Source organism: Molossus molossus, unplaced genomic scaffold (assembly GCF_014108415.1).
Source record: "Molossus molossus isolate mMolMol1 unplaced genomic scaffold, mMolMol1.p scaffold_m16_p_7, whole genome shotgun sequence".
Classification (NCBI taxonomy): domain Eukaryota; kingdom Metazoa; phylum Chordata; class Mammalia; order Chiroptera; family Molossidae; genus Molossus; species Molossus molossus.
The window spans coordinates 109,323,326-109,343,330 of NW_023425401.1; the positions used below are offsets into that span (position 1 = coordinate 109,323,326).

The window sequence follows — 20,005 nt, forward strand, 5'->3', positions numbered from 1 at the left end:
AAGGCACGCCCGTTCTTGGGGGGCGGTGGCCGGCCGGGCGGACCGCAGTCCCCTCGGGCGGGCACGCGGGCGAGAGGGGCGGGGCGACCATAGAGAGGGCGCGCGGAGCGAGCGGCCGGATGCGGTCACCATAGAGACGGGGAGTGACAGCGAGCGGAAGAGGAAGGAGTGGGCCGGGCTGTGAGGTGGCAGCGGCTGCAGCAGCGGAGCCGGCGCCTCGGCTGGGAACTGGGGTCTGTTCCTCCTTCCCCCCTTCCCCCTGCTCGGGGCGCCGGGGGCGCCGGGAGCGGGTCCCACGCCCTCGCCCCCGCTCCCCGGGAAGGCGCCGCTCGCGTCGGTCACATCTGCATCCTCCGCCCCTGGCCCCGCTGCAGGGGTCTTCCCCGCGGGCCTCGGGGTGTCCCCTTGGGGCTCTTCGCCCGCAGGCGCAGGCAGGGCTATTGCCCCGCGGAAGGGCCTGAGCGCGGGGTCTTGGCCCTCCTCTCCCAGCCCTGCCAGCGGTGCCCACGGAGCGAGCCCCCGCCCCTCGGCCGCTCCGTGACGCAGCCGGTTTTATTCCTGTTTTGAGACTAACGACGGAAAGTCGCGTTGAGCCTTCCTTCCTGGACGAGGAGTGGTCTGTGGTCGCGGAGAGCGCGCAGGGGCGCCGGGCCCGGCACGGCCGCAGCCAGCCGAGCCTCGGGCGGCCTTTCGGGGACCCCTGCGTGGCCCCTGCTGCTTCTGTCCTCTCCGTTTGGTTTGCTTTCGTTTGGCTACCTGGAGCCCCGGCAAAGCCAGACACCGAGCGCTCTGACACAGCCGGAGTTACTGTCATTTGCCTCCTGTCTCCGTTAGGAGGGAGGTGGCCACACCAGCCCTGCTCGGGATCTGGGATTGGGAGCCGCGTGCCCTGCAGAATGGCTCCACCAGCCACCGCGTGCCTCTGAGCCTAGTCACCCCTCTGCCCACCTCGTTTGTGCGGGCAGGACGTGTGTGCCGTGCCAGTGGCTCTTGACCACTCCTAACGGGGAGGAGGGGTTACTCCAGCCCTGTGTTCCCTGAACAGGCAGGGGTCCAGAGTAAAGAGGCCCCGAGTGCTTTCAGTGAATTGAGCAAGAAATGTGCCAGAGCCAGGCGCTCTTGGGAACGGCCTATGGAGGCAGCTGCTCCAGGTGGGGCCCCTGATCTGACAAAGCGTGTGCCTTCCCACTGACCCCTTCTTAACAGTTGCTGATAGCTCTTGACTTAGTCTACAGATGTATGTCATCCTTTCTGGGTTAGGTTTGACAGGAGTGAGTTTTGTTTCCTCTCCTTTCTACTGGAAGACAGACCATAAGCCATTCGTGGGTGAAACGCATTCTAGTATTTATTACCATTTGGACTGAGGGCTAGAGCTGGCTCTTGGACGACCGAAGACCCGGCAGACAGGATTGTGAAGACGGGACACTCCAGCTTACTGGGGATGCTGGGCCCGGCAGCAAGCACGCCGTGCTCGGTTGCTGACCTCATTGACCCCAGGTGCCCTGGTTAAAACTGCACGCCTCCTACTGGCCTGGCACCCATCAAGCCGCTCACTGATCCCTGAGGCCGTGCCCTCTGGGGCATGCGCACAGCAGGGCCCAGCACCATGCGACTGAGCTCCCTGTTGGCTCTGCTGCGACCAGCACTGCCCCTCATCCTGGGGCTGTCTCTGGGATGCAGCCTGAGCCTCTTGCGGGTTTCCTGGATCCAGGGTGAGGGAGAAGATCCCTGTGTAGAGGCTGTGGGGGAACCAGGAGGACCGCAGAATCCCGACTCGAAAACTTGGCTCGAACAAAGTGACGAAGAGTTCAAGCCCCGGATTGTTCCCTACTACAGAGATCCCAACAAGCCTTACAAGAAGGTGCTCAGGTGAGCGCTGCATGCGTGCTTAGTCCCCTGACGTCAGCGTAGGGCTGCTCTGAGTACTTGCCTCTGCCTTCACTGTAATCCCTGTCGGGCTCTTTGGAGCAGTTCTTACCATCATGCTTTGTTCCCTGTTTTTTCCCTTTCTCTGTCTGAGAAAGTCTCAACCGTTGTTATGTTAGTGTTGGGTGTTGTTAAATAGGGCAGGAATTGCACCTACTTCATCTAATTCATCATTAGTAGACCCTTCCCAAATCTTTCCCAGTGTCAGCTGTTCAGAGGATGCGTACCCCAGGAGCTAATTGATGTTGATGAGGGGGTCTCTTGCTTCTCTTGTCTCATCGCCAACTCACCCGTTCCTGGGGGAATGTGTATCTGGACAGGCTGGGTTCCTAGAGATGAGGGAGCTGATGCTCAACGTGCTGGTCTCCCCACAGGACTCGGTACATCCAGACAGAGCTGGGCTCTCGGGAGCGGTTGCTGGTAGCTGTCCTGACTTCCCGGGCCACGCTGTCCACGTTGGCCGTGGCTGTGAACCGCACAGTGGCCCACCACTTCCCTCGGTTACTCTACTTCACCGGGCAGCGAGGGGCCCGGGCTCCGGCAGGGATGCAGGTGGTATCTCACGGGGATGAGCGACCGGCCTGGCTCATGTCAGAGACCCTGCGCTACCTCCACACACACTTTGGGGCCGACTACGACTGGTTCTTCATCATGCAGGACGACACCTATGTGCAGGCGCCCCGCCTGGCAGCCCTGGCTGGCCACCTCAGCATCAACCAAGACCTGTACTTGGGCCGCGCCGAGGAGTTCATTGGCGCCGGCGAGCAGGCCCGGTATTGCCACGGGGGCTTTGGCTACCTGTTGTCACGGAGTCTCCTGCTTCGCTTGCGGCCACATCTGGACGGCTGCCGAGGGGACATTCTCAGTGCCCGTCCTGACGAGTGGCTCGGCCGCTGCCTCATCGACTCTTTGGGTATCGGCTGTGTCTCGCAGCACCAGGTGACAGCCCTTTCAAGTCGGTCCTGGTCCCTGGCACTCAGTAGTGACTGGGGCATTGGTCTCCAGCTGGGTGCTGCCAGCTACTTGCCAGCAGCATGACAGGGCCGCTGGTTTGCCCTTCACAGACACCGAGTGCCCCTCGCCTCCCTTGCTCATCTTGGGCAGTCTTAGACCCCAGGGGCTGTCAAAAGTGGCATCTTGTCAGGGACCCTGTGAGCAAGATAGAAAGGTGCCCCTCTTCATCCATCCTCCACCCATCTTCCCCCACCCTCCACCCCCTGCCCTGACTCACACACACAGCCATGAAGGATCTGCAGTGTTCTAGATGTGTTCACTTTCCTGGAGAGGTGAGGTAACCCCTGTTCCAGCCCCAAGAGCTGCCGTGTCTTTGGGACTGGAGAAGATGGGACGAAGCCAGCATCTAAGGAGTATTTGCTGGCTTGTGGTAGTCATTCCCTAGAGAAGCAGTGGGGTTCTCTGGGGAAGAGGGCACCCTTAGTTGCCTACTGAACATTCATTTTTTTCCCCAAAATCCAGCAGTGAGAGTAAGGCCAAGATTAAGGGGGTGCTGGACTGAGCTCCCACTCCCTCCATCCTTCTGCAGCAGCAGCTGTCATAGGGGTGAATGCTGGGTTGGGTCAGGGCTGGTAGCGATGGGCAGCCCTCCGTGTGTGGCATTGATTGGTCTGATTGGTCCCTCTAGGGGCAGCAGTATCACTCATTTGAACTGGCCAAAAATAGAGACCCCGAGAAGGAGGGGAGCCCGGCTTTCCTGAGTGCCTTTGCAGTGCACCCCGTCTCTGAGGGGACCCTCATGTACCGGCTCCACAAGCGCTTCAGCACTCTGGAGCTGGAGCGGACGTACAGCGAGATAGAGCAGCTGCAGGTGAGCCGGGCCCCGCCAGAGAGGGTGGGCAGCTGAGGGGAGGCCAGTGGGATGGAAAGAGGCTGACTGTACCTAAATTTAAAGCAGCTCCAGAGAGAAGGGGCTCTTGGGTCCAGGTCAATCATCAGATACGCTCCTGGAAAGACTCGGATGCAGTTAGAAGGTTTTGCAGGTGAACGGTGCAGCTCAGGGCTCGGTACAGTGTTTGGAATTGTTTTAGCTCTTCTCCAACAGCGCCTCTCCACCAAGGAGGCAACAAGTCAGAAGTCTCCCAACTTCTAGCACTGACCTTAAAAAACCCAAGGTAGAAGAATATTCTAGTTGACTGTGGGTTGTCAGAGGGGGAGCACAGGTGAACAGGAAGGCCCTGTACTCAGGAGAATGGGAATACTTTGGGTTTGGGAGGGGGAGGCTGTAGAGCTTTGTATTTCAGGTGCTTTAACGTCACCTGCCAAAGCACATTCCCCCCAGGCCTCCTCAGTGTACTTGTGAATGGGGGTATGATTCATATGTCTGCTTTGTTGACAGACAAAGAATGTAAGGTACAGGGAACTGAGTGATTAGCTAAGGGGCACCTCACTAAGTGTCAGGGCAGAGCTCAGCCCAGGACAGGTCAGGTCCTGAGGACTACCAGTCGGGTACTAACTGTGTGTCCCTCCTACCCTAGGCTCAGATCCGGAACCTGACAGCCCTCACTCCCGAGGGGGAGGCAGGGTTGAGCTGGCCCGTGGGGCTCCCGGCCCCATTCACACCACGCTCTCGGTTTGAGGTGCTGGGCTGGGACTACTTCACAGAGCAGCACACCTTCTCCTGTGCAGACGGGGCACCCAAGTGCCCACTGCAAGGAGCTAGCCGGGCGGATGTGGGCGATGCCGTGGAGACAGCTCTGGAGCAGCTGAACCGGCGCTACCAGCCCCGGCTGCGCTTCCAGAAGCAGCGGCTGCTCAATGGCTACCGGCGCTTCGACCCCGCGCGGGGCATGGAGTACACGCTGGACCTGCTGCTGGAAGCAGTGACGCAGCGTGGGCACCGCCGAGCCCTGGCCCGCAGGGTCAGCCTGCTGCGGCCGCTGAGTCGAGTGGAAATCCTGCCTATGCCCTATGTCACCGAGGCCACCCGTGTGCAGCTGGTGCTGCCGCTCCTGGTGGCCGAAGCTGCTGTGGCCCCTGCCTTCCTCGAGGCCTTCGCTGCCAGCGTTCTGGAGCCGCGAGAGCACGCGTTACTCACCCTCCTGCTGGTCTACGAGCCACGGGAAGGTGGCCGGGGGGCCCTGGACCCGTTTCTTGGGGTGAAGGCTGCAGCGGCGGAGTTGGAGCGACGGTACCCTGGGACAAGACTAGCCTGGCTTGCAGTGCGGGCAGAGGCCCCGTCCCAGGTGCGGCTCATGGACGTGGTGTCTAAGAAGCACCCGGTGGACACGCTCTTCTTCCTGACCACTGTGTGGACCCGGCCTGGGCCCGAGGTGCTCAACCGCTGCCGCATGAATGCCATCTCCGGCTGGCAGGCCTTCTTCCCTGTCCACTTCCAGGAGTTCCACCCCACCCTCGCACCACAGAGGTCTCCTGCAGGGCCCCCAGGGTCGGGCCCTGATCCCCCGTCCCCTCCCGGAGCTGACCCTGCCCGCGGGGCTCCCGGAGGAGGCCGCTTCGATCGCCAGGCCTCTGCGGAGGGCTGCTTCTACAACGCCGACTACCTGGCGGCCCGTGCACGGCTGGCGGCTGAGCTGGCAGGCCAGGAAGAGGAGGAAGCCCTGGAGGGGCTGGAGGTGATGGACGTGTTCCTCCGGTTCTCAGGGCTCCACCTCTTCCGGGCCGTGGAGCCAGGGCTGGTGCAGAAGTTCTCCCTGCGGGACTGCAGCCCGCGGCTCAGCGAGGAGCTGTACCACCGCTGCCGCCTGAGCAACCTGGAGGGGCTGGCGGGCCGCGCCCAGCTCGCCATGGCCCTGTTTGAGCAGGAGCAGGGCAACAGCACCTAGCGCCAGGCCCGCGGGGGTCTCCCCTCGGCCTCAGCCCCCGGAGGGCAAGGCACGATGGACGGACAGATGGAGAGCTTCTGGCTGTATTTTTTTAATAAGAAAATGTAATTAAAAGCATCTTCTGCCAAAGTGTTTTTAGGTCTAGGGAAACAGAGTCAGGAGAAGAATCAGGGAGGGGCAGGGGAGTTTTCCCAGGGGGACCCACTGCCTCCCCCTTCCTCCTCTCTCCCAGTTGCCAATGACCACACAGCTGCTATCAGATGAATGACCTTTAATCCAGTTCCCCGCCTCACCTAAAGGCAGGCAGGCGGCAGAGGGGCGATGGCAGAGCCCGGGGGCAGGACGGCCGCCCCGTGTTCACTCAGGAGCTCCTAGGTGTTGCGCACCACCAGCGACTGCTCCAGCTCCTGCCTGCGCTGCTGGATCTTTAGAGAAATCAGAGCAGGAGCAGGGTTACCATGGTGCTGGTGAGTGACAGACGAGCCCCACCAGCCACCACCGGCCCTGGAAGAGCATGTGGGAGCAGGGAGGGCCCCCAGGAGGTGAGGGGCACGGCATGGGCGCTGATGAGGCCGAGAAGGGCGGTTTCTGGCCCCTTCACACCTTGCAGTAGAAGTAGCGGCTGACTGCTTCCTGGGACCAGGGCTGGTGGTAGAACTCAGCCCGGCGCTCCTCCTCGGGGTTGCCTGCCACGTCTGTCATCACCTGGGGGAGCAGTGGGGTCAGCCCCCGAGCCGGGACCCCTCCAGCCCCCGTGTGCAACCTTCACTGTCTTCCCAATATGCTTGTCTTCCATCCAGTGCTCCCCGAGTCCCCTTCACCTTGAGGTCCCGGCTCTGGGAGCAGAGCAGGTCTTGGATGTAGCCTTTGGGGTCTCTGGAGAAGCTTAGCATGAAGTCCCTCTGGATCTTGAGCTGGTTTATGGACTCGATCGTCTCGTGGATCTACAGGTAGAAAGACAGACACTCTCAGCTGGCTGTGGTGATGGAGAAGCGGGAGGAGGAGGGAGGCAGGCGGGGAGGTACTGCTGCTGTGCCTTTGGAGAGCAGTGCCTGTGTCCCAGGGAAGGGGACCTGCGCCCTCCACCTCTCCACAGGCCCACGCTCGCGCCTGTTCTGTCTGTACTGTCATTTCTGGGTTAACGGCCCACTGCAGCTCTGGGCTCTGGCCCCACCTTACTGTCCAGAGCGCTGATCTCCTGCTGGTTGGCCGTGGACAGGAGGAAGCTGCTCATCTGCCCCTTCAGTGGCTCCTCCACCTCCACGTCGATGTCATAGCATGCCGTCTTCTTCTGGTCCGACGGGTCCACGCTGCCAGGAGTCCAGCCCTTGTGTTCACCTGCCCCACAGAGGCCCAGGGCCCCGGGGGCAGATGCATTGGGGAGGGAGGGGGCATGAGTATGGGAGGAGCCAGGAGGGCAGGAGCAACCAGGGCCTCACCTGATGACGTGGTTGATGACAATTGGGTCAGGGGGCAACAGCAGAGCTGTGAGGCGCTGGGGAATCTCAGAAAACTTCAGCCGGGGACAATCAAAAATCTGGAGGAGGAGGGAGAGGTCGCTCTTTGTGCTTGAGAAGAGCTTAATTACAGTTCTAGAAAGGCCGCAAGAAGCCAGGAACAAGTCTGATCCCTCAGTGCCCATGGGGCTGGGCCAGGCGGCCAGCAGCCCGGCGGCGCACTGGGTGAGAGGGCCCTGGCTCCGCCAGCCGAGGTATAAATCCTGCTCCCACCACTTACATGCAGCCTGTGCGAGTCCCTTCATGACTCGGCCCTCAGTTTCCTCATCCCTAGAATGGGGATACTACTAGCCCCCCTCTCCCAGGGTTGTGGAGAGAATGTCATGAATCAGGACACATCAGGTGCTTGGAACATGGCACGCGGTATGCGCTCAATAAACATCAACTGTTTTTTTTTACTCCTAAGGTTTATCTGCTGTATTTATTTAAAATGTATTGATAACCATCTCAGTAGACTTTTTGTCAAGTCCCTTCACAGCAATGTGACTTTCCTCACTGCCCAGTGGGTTCAATGGGACGGATAAGGAACAAGGCTCGAAATGGCTAACTCACCTGGAGTCAGGACCCAGGACTAGAACCTGGGGATCCAACTCTAAGTGCCAAGAACATTCCATTCACAAGAGCTTTGCAGGGCTCCAGATCTCCCTGACCTACAATGGCTAAAACGCAGCGCGAAGCTAGGCCACGGCAGAGCCTGGACTGGGACCCTGCTCCCTGGCCCTCAGACAGCGGCTAGAGTCTCTGACACCGAGAATCTAGAAGGTGGGGTGCTGTTACCTTGGTAGAGGCACTTCCCCTACTGGTGACTGCGCGCTCCCCACATCCCTGGGTTCAGGGTACCTGCTGGAAATATTTGTCCCCATTGATGTATTCCTTGTCGTGCGAGTCCTGCAACCTGTTGGTCTTCACATACTGCCACAGGGCCTGGACGATGGCTGAGCGGCTCTGTGTGTGCAACCCCAACAGCCGGGCCAGGCGGGGGTCCAGTTTGAACTGGGGGGGCTGGAAAAAGGTGACCACGAACATTAGGGAGTGGAAAGAGCTCAGGGCCAGGCAGCTTGGGACTGGGGGGTGAGGGGGTCCATGGTGATTGGCCTCCTTGGAAAGGTGGTTCTGGAGAACGGGGTTAGTGAGGAGGATGGGTCTCTGGGGATTCGTACCTGGAGGCCTCGGCCCACCCTGTCTAAGAGAAAGGGCACGGGAGCCAAGGGCCTTGTGGTCTGCGGGGTTGGGGACTGTCACGGACCTGGTAGTCTAGCATGAGGAGCAGTGTGCAACGCACACTCAGGTCCCCCGGCCTCTTCACCTGGAACCCATCTGTCTCCTGGGTGGTGGGCGTCCGGTGCCACTGTCCAGGGGAGAAAGAGCTGGGTCACATCATGAGCCCCCCCGGGCTGGCGTGGCCTGGGGCTCTAGGGTGGTCCCTGACCCAACACCGTGCAGCTGGCGGAACTGCAGGACTTGGGCCTGAGGATAGGTGGCAATTCTAGGCCAAGTGCGGTCTGGGTCTTACCTCCACTAGGTGGTTGTCAGGGCCATAAAGGTCTTTGTCCAGCTCAATGACCAAACTCTTGAAGAAGGAAGAGAACTTTCGCTTCTGCTTGCTAGGCTGCGAGAGAAGAACAGGGACCGTGGGGGCAGAACAGGGACCGTGGGGGCAGAACGAGTTGGGAGGGGGTGGGGCTGGTTGGGTAGGGTAGCATGGTTAGAAGCAGGTCTCCGCACCCCAGATGTCTCTCTAGGCCACCCACCCCCAGTCAGGCTGACTCCCTCACCCTCAGTGCGAACGTCTAGCTCTGTCCTCAGCCCAGCCCTGTACCCACCCCAGGACACCCGGAGAGACCTGGGCCGGGACGTACGTCATCCAGGAGCTTCCCCTCCACTCGCAGCTCCCAGGAGGCGATGCTGCCGTCGGAGTCCTCAGCATCGGGCTTCGCAGGGTTAAAAGTATTGGATATATAAAGACGCAGCTTCCGCTTTTGCTGTAGAAATCAAGAGTGTCCCACAGAGCAAACACTGTGTGCCCACCCCCAGGGCACACCCACTTCTACATTCTGGCAATGGGGACGTGTTGCCTTCTTCCCACCCCCAAACCAAGCACCTTCATCGGCCTCTTCAGAGCCTCCTGGATGTCCACCCGCTTCCGCATGATGGTTTGATCCAGTTTCCTCTCAAACGCCAGGAGGTCCATGTACGCCTGGGACTCAGGGACCAGCTCCCGGATCTGGAAGAGGAGGAGCAAGGCCGGGAACCAGGAGCCAGGCTTGTAGGTGGACTGTGTGCATGTCATGTGATCCCAGGGGACACAGAGATGGAGGGGAGCTGGCCAGGTCTGAGACTTTGAGAGTGAAAATGAGACCTTTCCCCAGGACTCCCGACCCAGCAGTAGCAGCCTCATGTGTAGGTATAAAAATTGCCTCGCCCTCTAGGGCAGGGGTTCCCAACCTTCCTGATGCCGTGACCCTTTAACACAGTTCCTCGTGTTGTGGTGACCCCCCAACCATAAAATTATTTTTGTTGCTACTTTATAATTGTAATTTTGCTACTGTTATGTCTTAGGTGACCCCTGTGAAAGGGTCGTTCGACCCCCAAAGGGGTCGCGACCCACAGGTTGAGAACCCCTGCTCTAGGGACATCCATGCATCTCATCACTAAGGGAGGCCAGAGTCACCATGGAGCCCAACAAACTTTAGGGCTTCACCTCCTCCTCTTCCTTGCCTTTGTCACACTGCCTCTGGGCTTTCCTTAGGTATCTGCAAAGTGGTTAGGGCCTTGGGGTCCCTGAGGCAGGGAATGCGGTTCTTACCTCTGCCCTGGCACCTCACTCAGTCACTCCAACTGATATCTCAGCCATGCTGCCCCTACCAGCTGGGTATGGCCTCAGACCACTGGACTCCAGTCCACTGCACCCCAGGCCCAGGATGCAACCCCTTTTGGTTCTGTCCCTTCCTTCTGCCCCACCCCCTCGCTCTGGCCTGGGGAGCCTCACTTCTTAATTAGCTTTTTAAACAAAAAGTAAAAGTGACTCTGACCACTGAGGCTCTGCTCCTCGCCGGGAGGGGAGACAAACGAGGTGAGGGCGGGGGAGAGGAGGTGGAGCAGCAGGGGTGGGGGTGGGCTGGGGGCTGCTGGGAAAGGCACTCACCCTTTGAGGGAGGATTTTGTCAGCCATCTTCCTCCTCTTGGCACTGTACATTTTTTAAAGAAAAAACCAGGTTACCATGGCGACAGATCTGGGAGTAACGAGGCCACCTGCTAAATTATCCCGACATCTCCGCCCGCCTGGCTGGGGTTCCCACAGCCCGCTCCTCTGCCTGCCCAAGGGGCTATGACAGTGGTGTGTGACATCAGTGCTCTGTCCTCTCGGGGAGCAGAGGTGACTCGGTCCTTTCTCTGGCCTGGGAGTCCCTTTCTGCCCCACCTCATCCGCAGGCCAGACAAATGTAGACTTAGGAGGGGCTGAGGTGGGGGCGCTGCAGAAGTGTTGGGGGGAAAGCTGGGAAGGAGAGAGGAGAAGGAGGTCTGCTGAGGACTCTCCTGTGTTGCTAAGCTGGCGTGCATGGTCCAAGGGAGGGGAGCTGACCCCCTGACCACAAACCCCTGGAGCAGGAGGTGATGGCATGAAGCTGGTGATGATTGCATCCCGGTCACCCTGGGCTTGGAAGGAGAAGCTGACAGGCAGAGGGTGCTTGTGCCCTTGGACCCCTGCCAACAGAGTCCAGGGACACACCCATAGGGACCCAGAGAGAGTGTGTGGGCACATTCCCCTTCGGGACATGACTCCAGGCTGGAATTGGACTCTTCTTAACCCGCTAGCTGTTTCTGATTCCCTAAAGCACCCCAGAAAATCCTTGGTGAGTTTAGAGCCCAGCCTAAAGGATGGCTCTATACTGCCCCCATGTGGTGGTCTCAACCACTGCCCCTCCCTGTCCAAAAACCTATTCTAACGATAGACAAGTGGCTTTCACTAAAGGTCTGAGTTGTTTTGAACACATTATGTTTGTGAAACTCTCCATTTATACAAAATAAATCAGGGACGTGGGTAACTGTATAACAGAACGATTCTGTTTGCAAAAGAATTCATCCTAGGATTCCTATAAACAAAATTTTCCTTGATGTGTAAAAAAATATTTAATAATGAGGTAAAATCCACATTACACATTGTATAGGACTCCGTCTGGTGAGCAAAGGGAAGCATATGTGTTTGGCTAAATTGTGAAACCCAAAGGGGCATTTCTCTTGCCAGGCACCAGCAGGGGCACTGGGGGGGCCTTGGGGGTGTCACCAGCTGGCTCCAACAAGGAAATGGGCTGGCCCCTAGTGGCTTGGGGGTAGGTCTGGTTCAGAGGACACATTATGACGGCTCTTCAACCTTGGAGTGCCTAAGAGCAAGACTGGGCTCAAGACCTCCCCACCCCCAACAGGGCAAATTCCCAAGTGCCCCCCCCCCCTTCGGATTTCCAAGATGTGGAGTGGGGCTTTGAAACAGTAAGGCCAGGGCATTCTGGGGAAGGTGCACCGGACAACCACACTTCGAGAAACACAGTCCCAAGCTCTTGCTCTCAGTCCTTCTGCCAGCACCCCACCCCCCACCCCAAAGACCGAAGCATCACCCAGGACCTGGGAACAAGGGGTGGAGAGAGGGATGGAGCAGGTGACAAGGAGAAGGGCGCGACGGCCGCAGCTTGTCTACCGTGGGCACACAAAGGAACCAGGGCAGTGCCCCCTCAGCCCACCTCTCCAGAGGGCATCCCTCCCAGGACGACTCGCTCCCTGCTGGCCATTCCTCTTCCTCCCCGCCAATCCCGCTTCTTGCCCACCCTGTCCCGGCGGCCCGCCCCCTCCGCGCTGGGCCCCACTCACCTGCGGCTCCGCGCGGGGGCGGTGGGCACCGGCTGGCCCTGGCTCTGGGCCTGGCTCTGGCCGGGCGGGGGCGCTGCTCGCTTGCGGGCGGGCTCCATGCCCGCGGGGGCCAGGCCGGGTCGCACGGCGGGGCTGCCCATGTACGGGGAGCCCGGGGGGCCCATGGGCGCCCCCTGGTGGGGCATCCGGGCTCCAGACGGCATCCCGGGGCGCTGGGTTGGGGGTGGTGGCGGGGGTGAAGCAGAAACAGGCGCCCGCCGGTCAGACCAGGGCCCGGCTCAGGCGTGGTGAGCCGCGGTTCCCCCACCCCAAACCCGGGGCCGGTGACCCTGATGCAGCCGGCGTGAACGAGGGTGGGAGGGGCAGGGGCGCCGGAACCGCGCGGCTTCGGCGGAGGGGGCTTTGCGTCTCGCTGCAGGAAGCTAACTGAAGCCAGGCAACTGCACAGGGCATTGCCAGCTTCGGATTTGCGGAAGGTACCGCGAAAATGAATATTAATGGCGCCTTTCAACCTTTTCAAAGGATGTGCACATCCACATGCTCCCCTGAAAGACATGCTCCTCCGAGAGGGTCCTTCCAGCCCCACTTGACAGATGAGACAACCGTGGCTCAAGGAGAAGAGCGACCTGGCCAAGGTCACACAGCTCCTGCTAGCAAAGGCAGCACCGAGTGGCCGGTTCCTGCTTCCCCTAGGTTAGGGCCTGAGCTCCCTGCTGGAACTCCTGCAGGCCCCGCTACCCATTCATTCCCTGCTTCCTGGACTGTCCTGCCTTGCACTCACCCCCTCCCCCATCTCTACCTTCTCTTCTCTCTGGGCTCCTGCTTTTGATCACTCCGCTCCAACCCCTACCCCCTGCAGCTGATTCCAAGCTTCCACACCTAGGGGCTTCTCTGACTCCGCCCACCCCCTTGATTTATTCCCAAGGTGAAGGCTGGAAGCAACTTGAGAGGCTGAGGTCAAACCCCACCAGGATGCTGTGCGTGGGAGGACGGGGGAGCCTGGCTGGAGGTGGCCTCTCCAGAGGGCTTGGGTAGGTCGAACGCAGCACATTTCCTCTTACATCCATCTCTGCCTTCCGGTCAGCCTGAATCACCAGAGATGGTCTCATCCTACAGACCTTCTCTCCTGCCCACCCCACCCCAGTGAGGTCACAAGTCAGGGTTCGAAGGGAGCTCTGGAGAGGAGACGAAGCAGATGTATTCCCTTGACACTGCCCAGGTGCTCGACTGGATGTAGATGAGATGCAAATACACTGAGTGAAGTGTTCCACAGACTTTCTAAACCCCACTTGTCCAGATTCCAGAACAGGGACTGGGGAGGGCCAGAGGAGGTGGGTGGGATGGGGACTGGGACTAGGAGAGCAGGAAGAAGATTAGGGAGCAAGTGATGCAGCCCCAGTGTCCTGGTACATTTAAATACCACTTTACCCCCAGGAGTGCAGCTGCCCCCAGGCACAGGAGGAGCCCTGATCCTAAGCTTGGTGAATCCCTTCTAACTGTCAACTGTCCCTCTAGCCTGGCACTATGTCTAACCCTAACCCCCAGCCAACCAGCTGTCTCTGTCCATCTCTCTCATAGTGAAACCTGCCTGTCCATGTGTCCGCCTCCCCCACCCATCTGACCCTGTCACTCACACCTCCAGGGTGATGTCCCAGAATGGAGCCTAGGCCGGCCATTCCCCGCAGCACAGATGAGTGGGGCAGTGGGGCTCACAGCCACTCAAGAACTGAAGTTCTAAGTTGGCCAAATAAACACATCCACAAGTGTAACCTTTCTCCCCCCTAGATGGGCTTTTCTATAGGGACTCCCCCAAGCAGCAAGGTTAGGTCCGATAACTCAGCTGATCAACACAAACACCCCTGGGATGTTATCCCAGAGACGCAGGCTGGAGGACAGGCTACCCCAAGAAAACCCATTTTCCTTATCAGCTGCTCTCCCATTTATCAAGGTCAGTAATACTCGCTGATCTGCTGAAGAGGCCCAGAGAGCTGCGGCAGCCACCATGGCCACTGCCTTGAAGGGCCAGGATTCTAGGGACTCTGGCCTCCCTCACTGAGATCATGCCTTCCTTGGGGTCAGAACCAAATTTGGCCATCGTAAACTGACTGCTTCCTCTGTACCCGGCTCCAACCTCAGCACCCATCCCAAGTTCTGGAGCCCCTGCCTCTCCCATCCAACTGCCCTCCACACCCCTCCCAACCTGGCCCCTGCTGCCTGGGCTTGAGGCTCTGATGCCCTCAGGGGGCCCTGGGCTCCCTTGGGCTCTCTGTGTGCCTCCCAAGCCTGCTCTTGGCAGGACGGTGCTGCCTGCCCCTTTGGTTTCTAGGCCTCACTCCCTGACTCCAGCCCTTCCTTCACACCTTTGAGGCATTAAGGACATCAGCTTTGGGTGGCCGAGTCTGCCAAGGGGATCCTTAATTTGGGGTCTGTCCCTGGAGAGGGTCTCTTTCTGACCCTGATAGCTCAGCCCATCAGCAAAGCCCCCAAACCCTCCTGATGGGATGCAGAGGCTGCTCAGCCAGAGAGCTTCCTAATCACAGTGCCTCCAGGGGTCACCTGCTCCTTGCTCCCGAGATACAATCAGAGAGACACTCTCCTAACTGATGAACAGACAGCCCAGCCCATGCCATGCCCCCCACCCCCACCCCCAGGGCAAGGATAATACCTGGGCCCACAGGGGAAAGAACAGAAAAAAACATGTCTGGTAGAGAGGGGACCCCCCACTTGGGGGGGACAGTCCCCAAGTCCCACCCCCAGCCCCTGACAAGAACCCATGCAAACGCCTTCCTTCCCGCCCGGGAATCCATCCCCGGCCGGCCGCCTGACGACGTGTTCGGGGGCCAGAGCGCCAGCGCGGTCGCGGGGCTGGGCGGCGGGCCGTGGCGCCCCCTCTAGCTGGTGGGAGAGCGGGAGCCCCCTCTCGGCCCCTCCCGATCATCCCTCCATTCAGCCCGAGCCAGCTAGCTCACCCTCCCCCGCTAACTTTGCCCCACTCACCACCCCATGGACCAGAAACTCAAAAAGTTTGCTTTTCGTGGCTTTGCGCGCCCCTCCGGCAACTTCGTCCGCGGCCATCGGGGTGGGCTCAGCGGCTCCTCTCACTCTCTTTCTCTCTTCCTCTTTCTTTCCCTTTTCTGCCTTTTTTTTCCTCCAACTCTCCCCTCTGAGTCCTGCTGGGCTCTCTCACACTTCTACTCGAGCGGAGTGGGGAGGGGGCCCCTTCAGGGCTGCCCTGACGGCCCACGGCCCACGCCGCCGCCGCCCGCCCGCCGCCGCCGCCGCCGCGGCTGCAGCATTCCTGCACTGATAAGACAGAAATAGTCCGGCGGCCCGGGGTCTGCCTGTTGACTCGGCGGGGACAGAAAAGCCTGCCTTTCCAACCCTCGCTGTCCAAACAGCGCAGATAAGCGGCAAGCCCGGCTCCGGGGCGCTGGGCAGCGGCGCTGCAGCCGAGGCCGCCCGAGGGCCGCGGGAGGCGGCGCGGGGAGGGGACCCGAGGGGAGGTGGCAGGGGGCTCGCCGGCCACCCGGCTCTCGCCACAAATAGTTTCTCGGTTGGGGAATCCGCCGGCAGGGCCAGGCAGGGAACAGTCAATTCCAACTTTCCCCCAAGTGGCTCCTGCTGCATTTCTGAGGCCCTTTCCCCAGAGACCTGGCAGGCCAAGTAGGGAAACATTCGCTGGAAGGAACGGGGGGAGCCCGAGCCCGGACCAGGCCTTCCTCCCGCGCCCGGCGGCAGTGGTGGGTGTGCCGGGGAGGCGGTGTCCCTCTGCGTCCGCAGATGTGTGCGCCCTTGTCTGCCCGCGAGTGTGTCTGCACCCTTGTGTGGGCACGGCGGTGGCTGTGGGTGTGGATGTTTATGTGCGTGCACAAATGCCTTCTCTGTGTGCCTCCCTCCACGGGCGCCGCGAGTGCGCGCGTGCGGGTCAGTGTGTGGCAGCACCTGGCCAGTGTCTTCCAGCTCTGTGTGAGTCTGTTTCTGGGTCTGTGCGTCTTTGTCTGTGTGTGTGAAAGGGAGGGCAAGAGGGGATGTATTTTGGAAAGAGGGAGGTGGATCGGGCTCATGAGAACAGGAAGAGAAAAAATGTGGCGGAAGGCAAGGAGCTGGGTGGGTGCTTGTGGATAGATGGGTAGAGAGAATGTGGCCAGCAGGGCCTGATGGCTTTGGAATGGGGTGTGGGGTGAGGGACTCAGAGGAGCTGGGGCTGCTGGTATGGTAGAGCCAATCTCAAGACCCCAAAGAGAACAGGGGGTAGTGGAGGAGTTATGAAGGAGCCCCAGAAGGCTGGTGTGTTGGGAGCTGGCAGCCCTTGGGGTTTAGGAGGGACAGGAAATAGGAGGGAAAAGTCCTGAGATCTACGGGCTGAGAGCCCTGGCCCCGCCCATATCCCCAAAGACCACACCCCTCTCTCCTCCTTCTGGAGGAAGAGCCCATGGGTTTGGGACAACAGTGGGTCAAGTTTATGGGCCTCCTGGGGCTGCACTGTTAGAATCCAGGTGAGAGGGGGCAATTATTTAGAAAAGTTATTTGAAGTTAGGCCCTTCAGATCCAATATCGCACTGGGGGGTGGGGGTGGGGGGCACCTGGTCCTCAACCCTTCAGAATGTCTTCGGAGGTCAGGTCGGAACAAAGAACCACGGCAGTATTCTGCATGGGTTGTCTCTTCTGACTGCACCCTGGTTTCCCTTGGGCCCTGTGTGCTCCTGGGCCTTTGGGCACCCACTGCCAATCCCCTGAAAGGCCAGAGAGCACATGTGATCCACGATGCCCCTCCTCCACCCTGGGCTTAGCTTGGGACCTAGAGACCCCCTTTCCACCAAAGCTCATTCCAAGTTTCACCCCAGACCCAGACCCACAGAGACCGGGCCCTGGGGGTGAGGTGGGGATGGGTGGGTGGTTTGCATAGGCCGTGAAGGTGGCTGCTGGCCACCTGGGGAGGCAGTCCCTCCAACCTGTCCCCTAACCTTCCAAACCCCCGGCTTATTCCCATTTCTAAGCCTCTGCTCCGATATTCTTGTTTTGGAATGCTCTCTACCTCCCATCTGCCTGCTCAGGTCATATTCATCCTTGAAAGTGAGGCCTCACCTCCCCCTAGAAGCCTTTCTAGTCCCACTCGTGTACACAGATCTCTCTCTTCTCCGAATGTCATTTCCATCTACCCTGTGCCATGAACTGGCACTGGGCTGACTAAGGTCTGGCGTGCCCTTTGCTTCACGTGTGTTAGGTTTGGTTTTCCAAAGAGGCTGTAGTCCCCTGAGGTCAGGGACTGGCTTTAAGCCCCACTCTTCCCCCATGCCTGGGACTCCACATGACCAAATGCTTGCTAACACTTGCAACCACCCACAGCTCAGTGGCCAGTGGACAGAACTCATAGTAGGCCACTTACTTGAAGATATGAGTCACCATGGAATGGGCACCCCCACCCTCTGTGGGTGCTTCTAGCATGGACATATGAAACCACAGGCCATGGAGGTTCTGGGGAACTGGGCAGGGGTAGACCCTCTAGGCTTTGTGTAAAGCACAGAGTTCTCAATTCATGGAGAGGCCTTTTGGAAAAAGACAACAACAGAGGAGGTGGATGGGGGCCTCGGCTTAAGCAGCTGGGCAGTTCAGGGGTGGCACCGCCCAGCGTTTGTGAGGGGGCTTGGTCTTGGTGGTAGAGGTGCAGGTGGGGGTTAGACCAAGGGCTATGGTGGAATCCAAGAGCTAGTATCACTCAAGTCCAGAGATTACTCCCTCCTGGGCCAACCCGGGACCAGGGCCTCTCCCTACAGCCACCCCTGGGGAGATATACCCTTATGCTGCCTATAAGGCACACCTGCCCCGCCCCGTATTCCAGGCACACACACTAATGCAAACACCAGGGGCCAGGAGCCACAAGGAGCTGCACTTGTGGGCACACCGCAACCAGCTCCACATCCCACTCACAAGGCCAGATTCACAGGGCACGCGCCCGCAGACACGTTTGCAGGCCATCTTTACAGGAGCGACCCTAGAGGTGCGGACACAAGGGCGCCTTCAGGCCAGAAAGCAAAGGCGCCAGTGTGGGTACCCAGCCAGAACTCCCACGTCACAAAGGCCAGGATCCCCAAACGCTCAGCCCCCAAAGAGCGCGCGGCAGGGCACTGCCGCTGTCTCCCGCCGGGTGGGAAGGAGGCCAGGGAAAGCCCCGATTCCAGCGGGCAGGGGGCCTTCCTCCGAGCCCCCTCGGCCCTGGCCGACCGGCCCAAGCGGTGCTGCGGCCAGGAAGTGCGCGTGTCCGGGCGGAGGGCGGCCGCCCAGCGGCCCGGAGCCGGAGTCCCCCCTGCCGTCCCCCCATCTCTCCTTCCCTCGCCGCCGAAGCACCACCAGCACCAAATGGCAAAGCGCCGCTCCCCGCGCAGGGAGAGATGCGCCGCGGCCGGCGGGACGGGCTCGGCGGCCCCCCCACCGCGCCGAGCGCCGGGGGCACGTCCCGGCCCGCGGCCGCCAGCCCGAGCCCTCGCCCGCCCGGGCCGGGGCAGCGGCGGGAGCCCGGCCGGAGCCGGGCCGGGCATGCGCACTGCGACCTCCCTCCCGGTGAAGGTCAGCCCAGGGCCTAGCTGCAGGACTCGGAGCGGCAGGGGGAGGCGAGGAGGGAGGAGGGATGCAGCGCGAGACTTAACTCCTTCCCTGCGGGAAGATGGTCTCGGGGCTGGGGCTGGAGCCGGAGTCCCACCCTCCCGTCTTCTGTGCAGGTCCCATTCCGAGGACCCTGCTCGGGGGGAGGAGGCGGAGGGGGGAGCAGGGGGAGAATGGAAGAAGGAGGCTAGGAGGAGAGGAGGGAAGCTGGGAAAGGGAGAGGGAGGAAGGCAGGGAAGGAACAAAGGAAAGCAGGCTGAAGGGAGAGACCTCTTTCTGCTGTCCCCTTTCCCCTCTACCCCGGGCAATAAAGCTTTGCTTGGCAGAAGGGAATTACCCTTGTGGACTGGGGTGTGTGTGTGTGTGTGTGTGTGTGTGTGTGTGTGAGAGAGAGAGAGAGAGAGAGAGAGAGAGAGAGAGAATGATGAGGTGAGACCACCCGGAGCTCTCAGGCTGACAATCCCTGGTTTCAGTGTCCGGGACCATTCCGAAACCCAGCACCCACATTCCCCTGCTCACTAAAGCCTCGGCAAGCCAGAGTCAGCTCTGCCCCAGCCCACCTGCCTGGCCTAAGTCCCAGGCCCCCAGGGAACCCTAGTTAGACCACGGGGCCAGGCCCAGCCCTCAGAGATGAGTGGTGGGGAGTCTGCACCTTAGCCCCCACCTCTAGTGAGGAGCTTCCTCCAGCCAGCAGACAGGACATTGGCAGACCAGACCATGGGCATGGTGGCACAATCCTCCACTTCCTCCTCCTCCCCACTTCCCAGGCCAGAGCACAGCAGTGCTGGGTACCTCTCCTTTGTGCAGGGATGTGTCCGCACCCAGCACCCTCTGCTACCCTTAGGGGGGCTGTCTCTCTCTCTGGGAGACTTTGCCTTTCTGTGTCAGCTCTGCAGGCACACACAAGATAGACAAATATGACAGAAAGAAGAAAAAAAAAAAAAAAAAGTAGGACATGAAAATAGTTGTGTGACCTTGGGCAAGTCCCTGTCCCTCAGGAATAAAAGAAGGGCCTTCCTGCCCTGAAATCCCAGGATTCCATAAGACAGACACAGGAACCAAGGCAGACAGATGGGAAGAAGAGGGAGACACACAGAGAAGCAGAGCCACGCCAAAGGGGGTTGCTGCTAACCCACAGTGAAGCCAGGTCCCTGTCACACACACACACCTCCATTGAGCCCTACCTCTATGCTGTCAGCCTCCTTGGAGCAGGGCAAGGCCTTGCCTTGGGGTCCCCCAGGGGGCCTGCACAGTAAGCAAGTGCAGGATAAAGGTTAGTCGAATGAGTAAGTCCTTCCT

The 20,005-nt window shown here is 60.1% G+C and overlaps 2 protein-coding genes across 3 annotated transcripts in view; one reads left to right on the forward strand and one right to left on the reverse strand.

The window, feature by feature from the left end:
* The first annotated feature begins 668 nt into the window (after positions 1 to 668).
* CHPF2 (chondroitin polymerizing factor 2) lies at positions 669 to 5,855 on the forward strand. The gene is made up of 4 exons (XM_036246590.1): positions 669 to 1,869; positions 2,301 to 2,865; positions 3,569 to 3,751; positions 4,419 to 5,855. The coding sequence occupies exons 1-4, from the start codon at positions 1,583 to 1,585 to the stop codon at positions 5,724 to 5,726; spliced, it is 2,343 nt and encodes a 780-aa protein (XP_036102483.1). The 5' UTR covers positions 669 to 1,582; the 3' UTR covers positions 5,727 to 5,855.
* A 231-nt stretch (positions 5,856 to 6,086) lies between these two features.
* Positions 6,087 to 20,005, reverse strand: part of SMARCD3 (SWI/SNF related, matrix associated, actin dependent regulator of chromatin, subfamily d, member 3) — a 33,866-nt gene continuing 19,947 nt past the window's right edge. The window contains exons 1-13 of one of the 2 annotated variants that reach the window (XM_036246592.1): positions 15,104 to 15,570; positions 12,107 to 12,318; positions 10,389 to 10,431; positions 9,345 to 9,467; positions 9,103 to 9,225; positions 8,757 to 8,852; positions 8,490 to 8,591; positions 8,084 to 8,245; positions 7,166 to 7,263; positions 6,901 to 7,036; positions 6,548 to 6,670; positions 6,330 to 6,431; positions 6,087 to 6,151 (exon numbers count right to left, since the gene is read on the reverse strand). In XM_036246592.1, the coding sequence (XP_036102485.1) occupies positions 6,098 to 6,151; positions 6,330 to 6,431; positions 6,548 to 6,670; positions 6,901 to 7,036; positions 7,166 to 7,263; positions 8,084 to 8,245; positions 8,490 to 8,591; positions 8,757 to 8,852; positions 9,103 to 9,225; positions 9,345 to 9,467; positions 10,389 to 10,431; positions 12,107 to 12,318; positions 15,104 to 15,181 (1,452 nt within the window). In that variant the 5' untranslated portion in view covers positions 15,182 to 15,570 and the 3' untranslated portion in view covers positions 6,087 to 6,097. Of the gene's footprint in view, positions 6,152 to 6,329; positions 6,432 to 6,547; positions 6,671 to 6,900; positions 7,037 to 7,165; positions 7,264 to 8,083; positions 8,246 to 8,489; positions 8,592 to 8,756; positions 8,853 to 9,102; positions 9,226 to 9,344; positions 9,468 to 10,388; positions 10,432 to 12,106; positions 12,319 to 15,103; positions 15,571 to 20,005 lie in introns of those variants that run through there. The other variant, XM_036246593.1, reaches the window with a different exon arrangement.

What these genes read in the sequence shown, in the direction of transcription:
- CHPF2 (XM_036246590.1), top strand. Translation starts at nt 1,583, where the DNA reads ATGCGCACAGCAGGGCCCAGCACCATGCGACTGAGCTCCCTGTTGGCT. An exon ending in CCTTACAAGAAGGTGCTCAG is followed by an intron (nt 1,870 to 2,300) that starts GTGAGCGCTGCA and finishes GTCTCCCCACAG; the next exon opens with GACTCGGTACATCCAGACAG. An exon ending in GCTGTGTCTCGCAGCACCAG is followed by an intron (nt 2,866 to 3,568) that starts GTGACAGCCCTT and finishes TGGTCCCTCTAG; the next exon opens with GGGCAGCAGTATCACTCATT.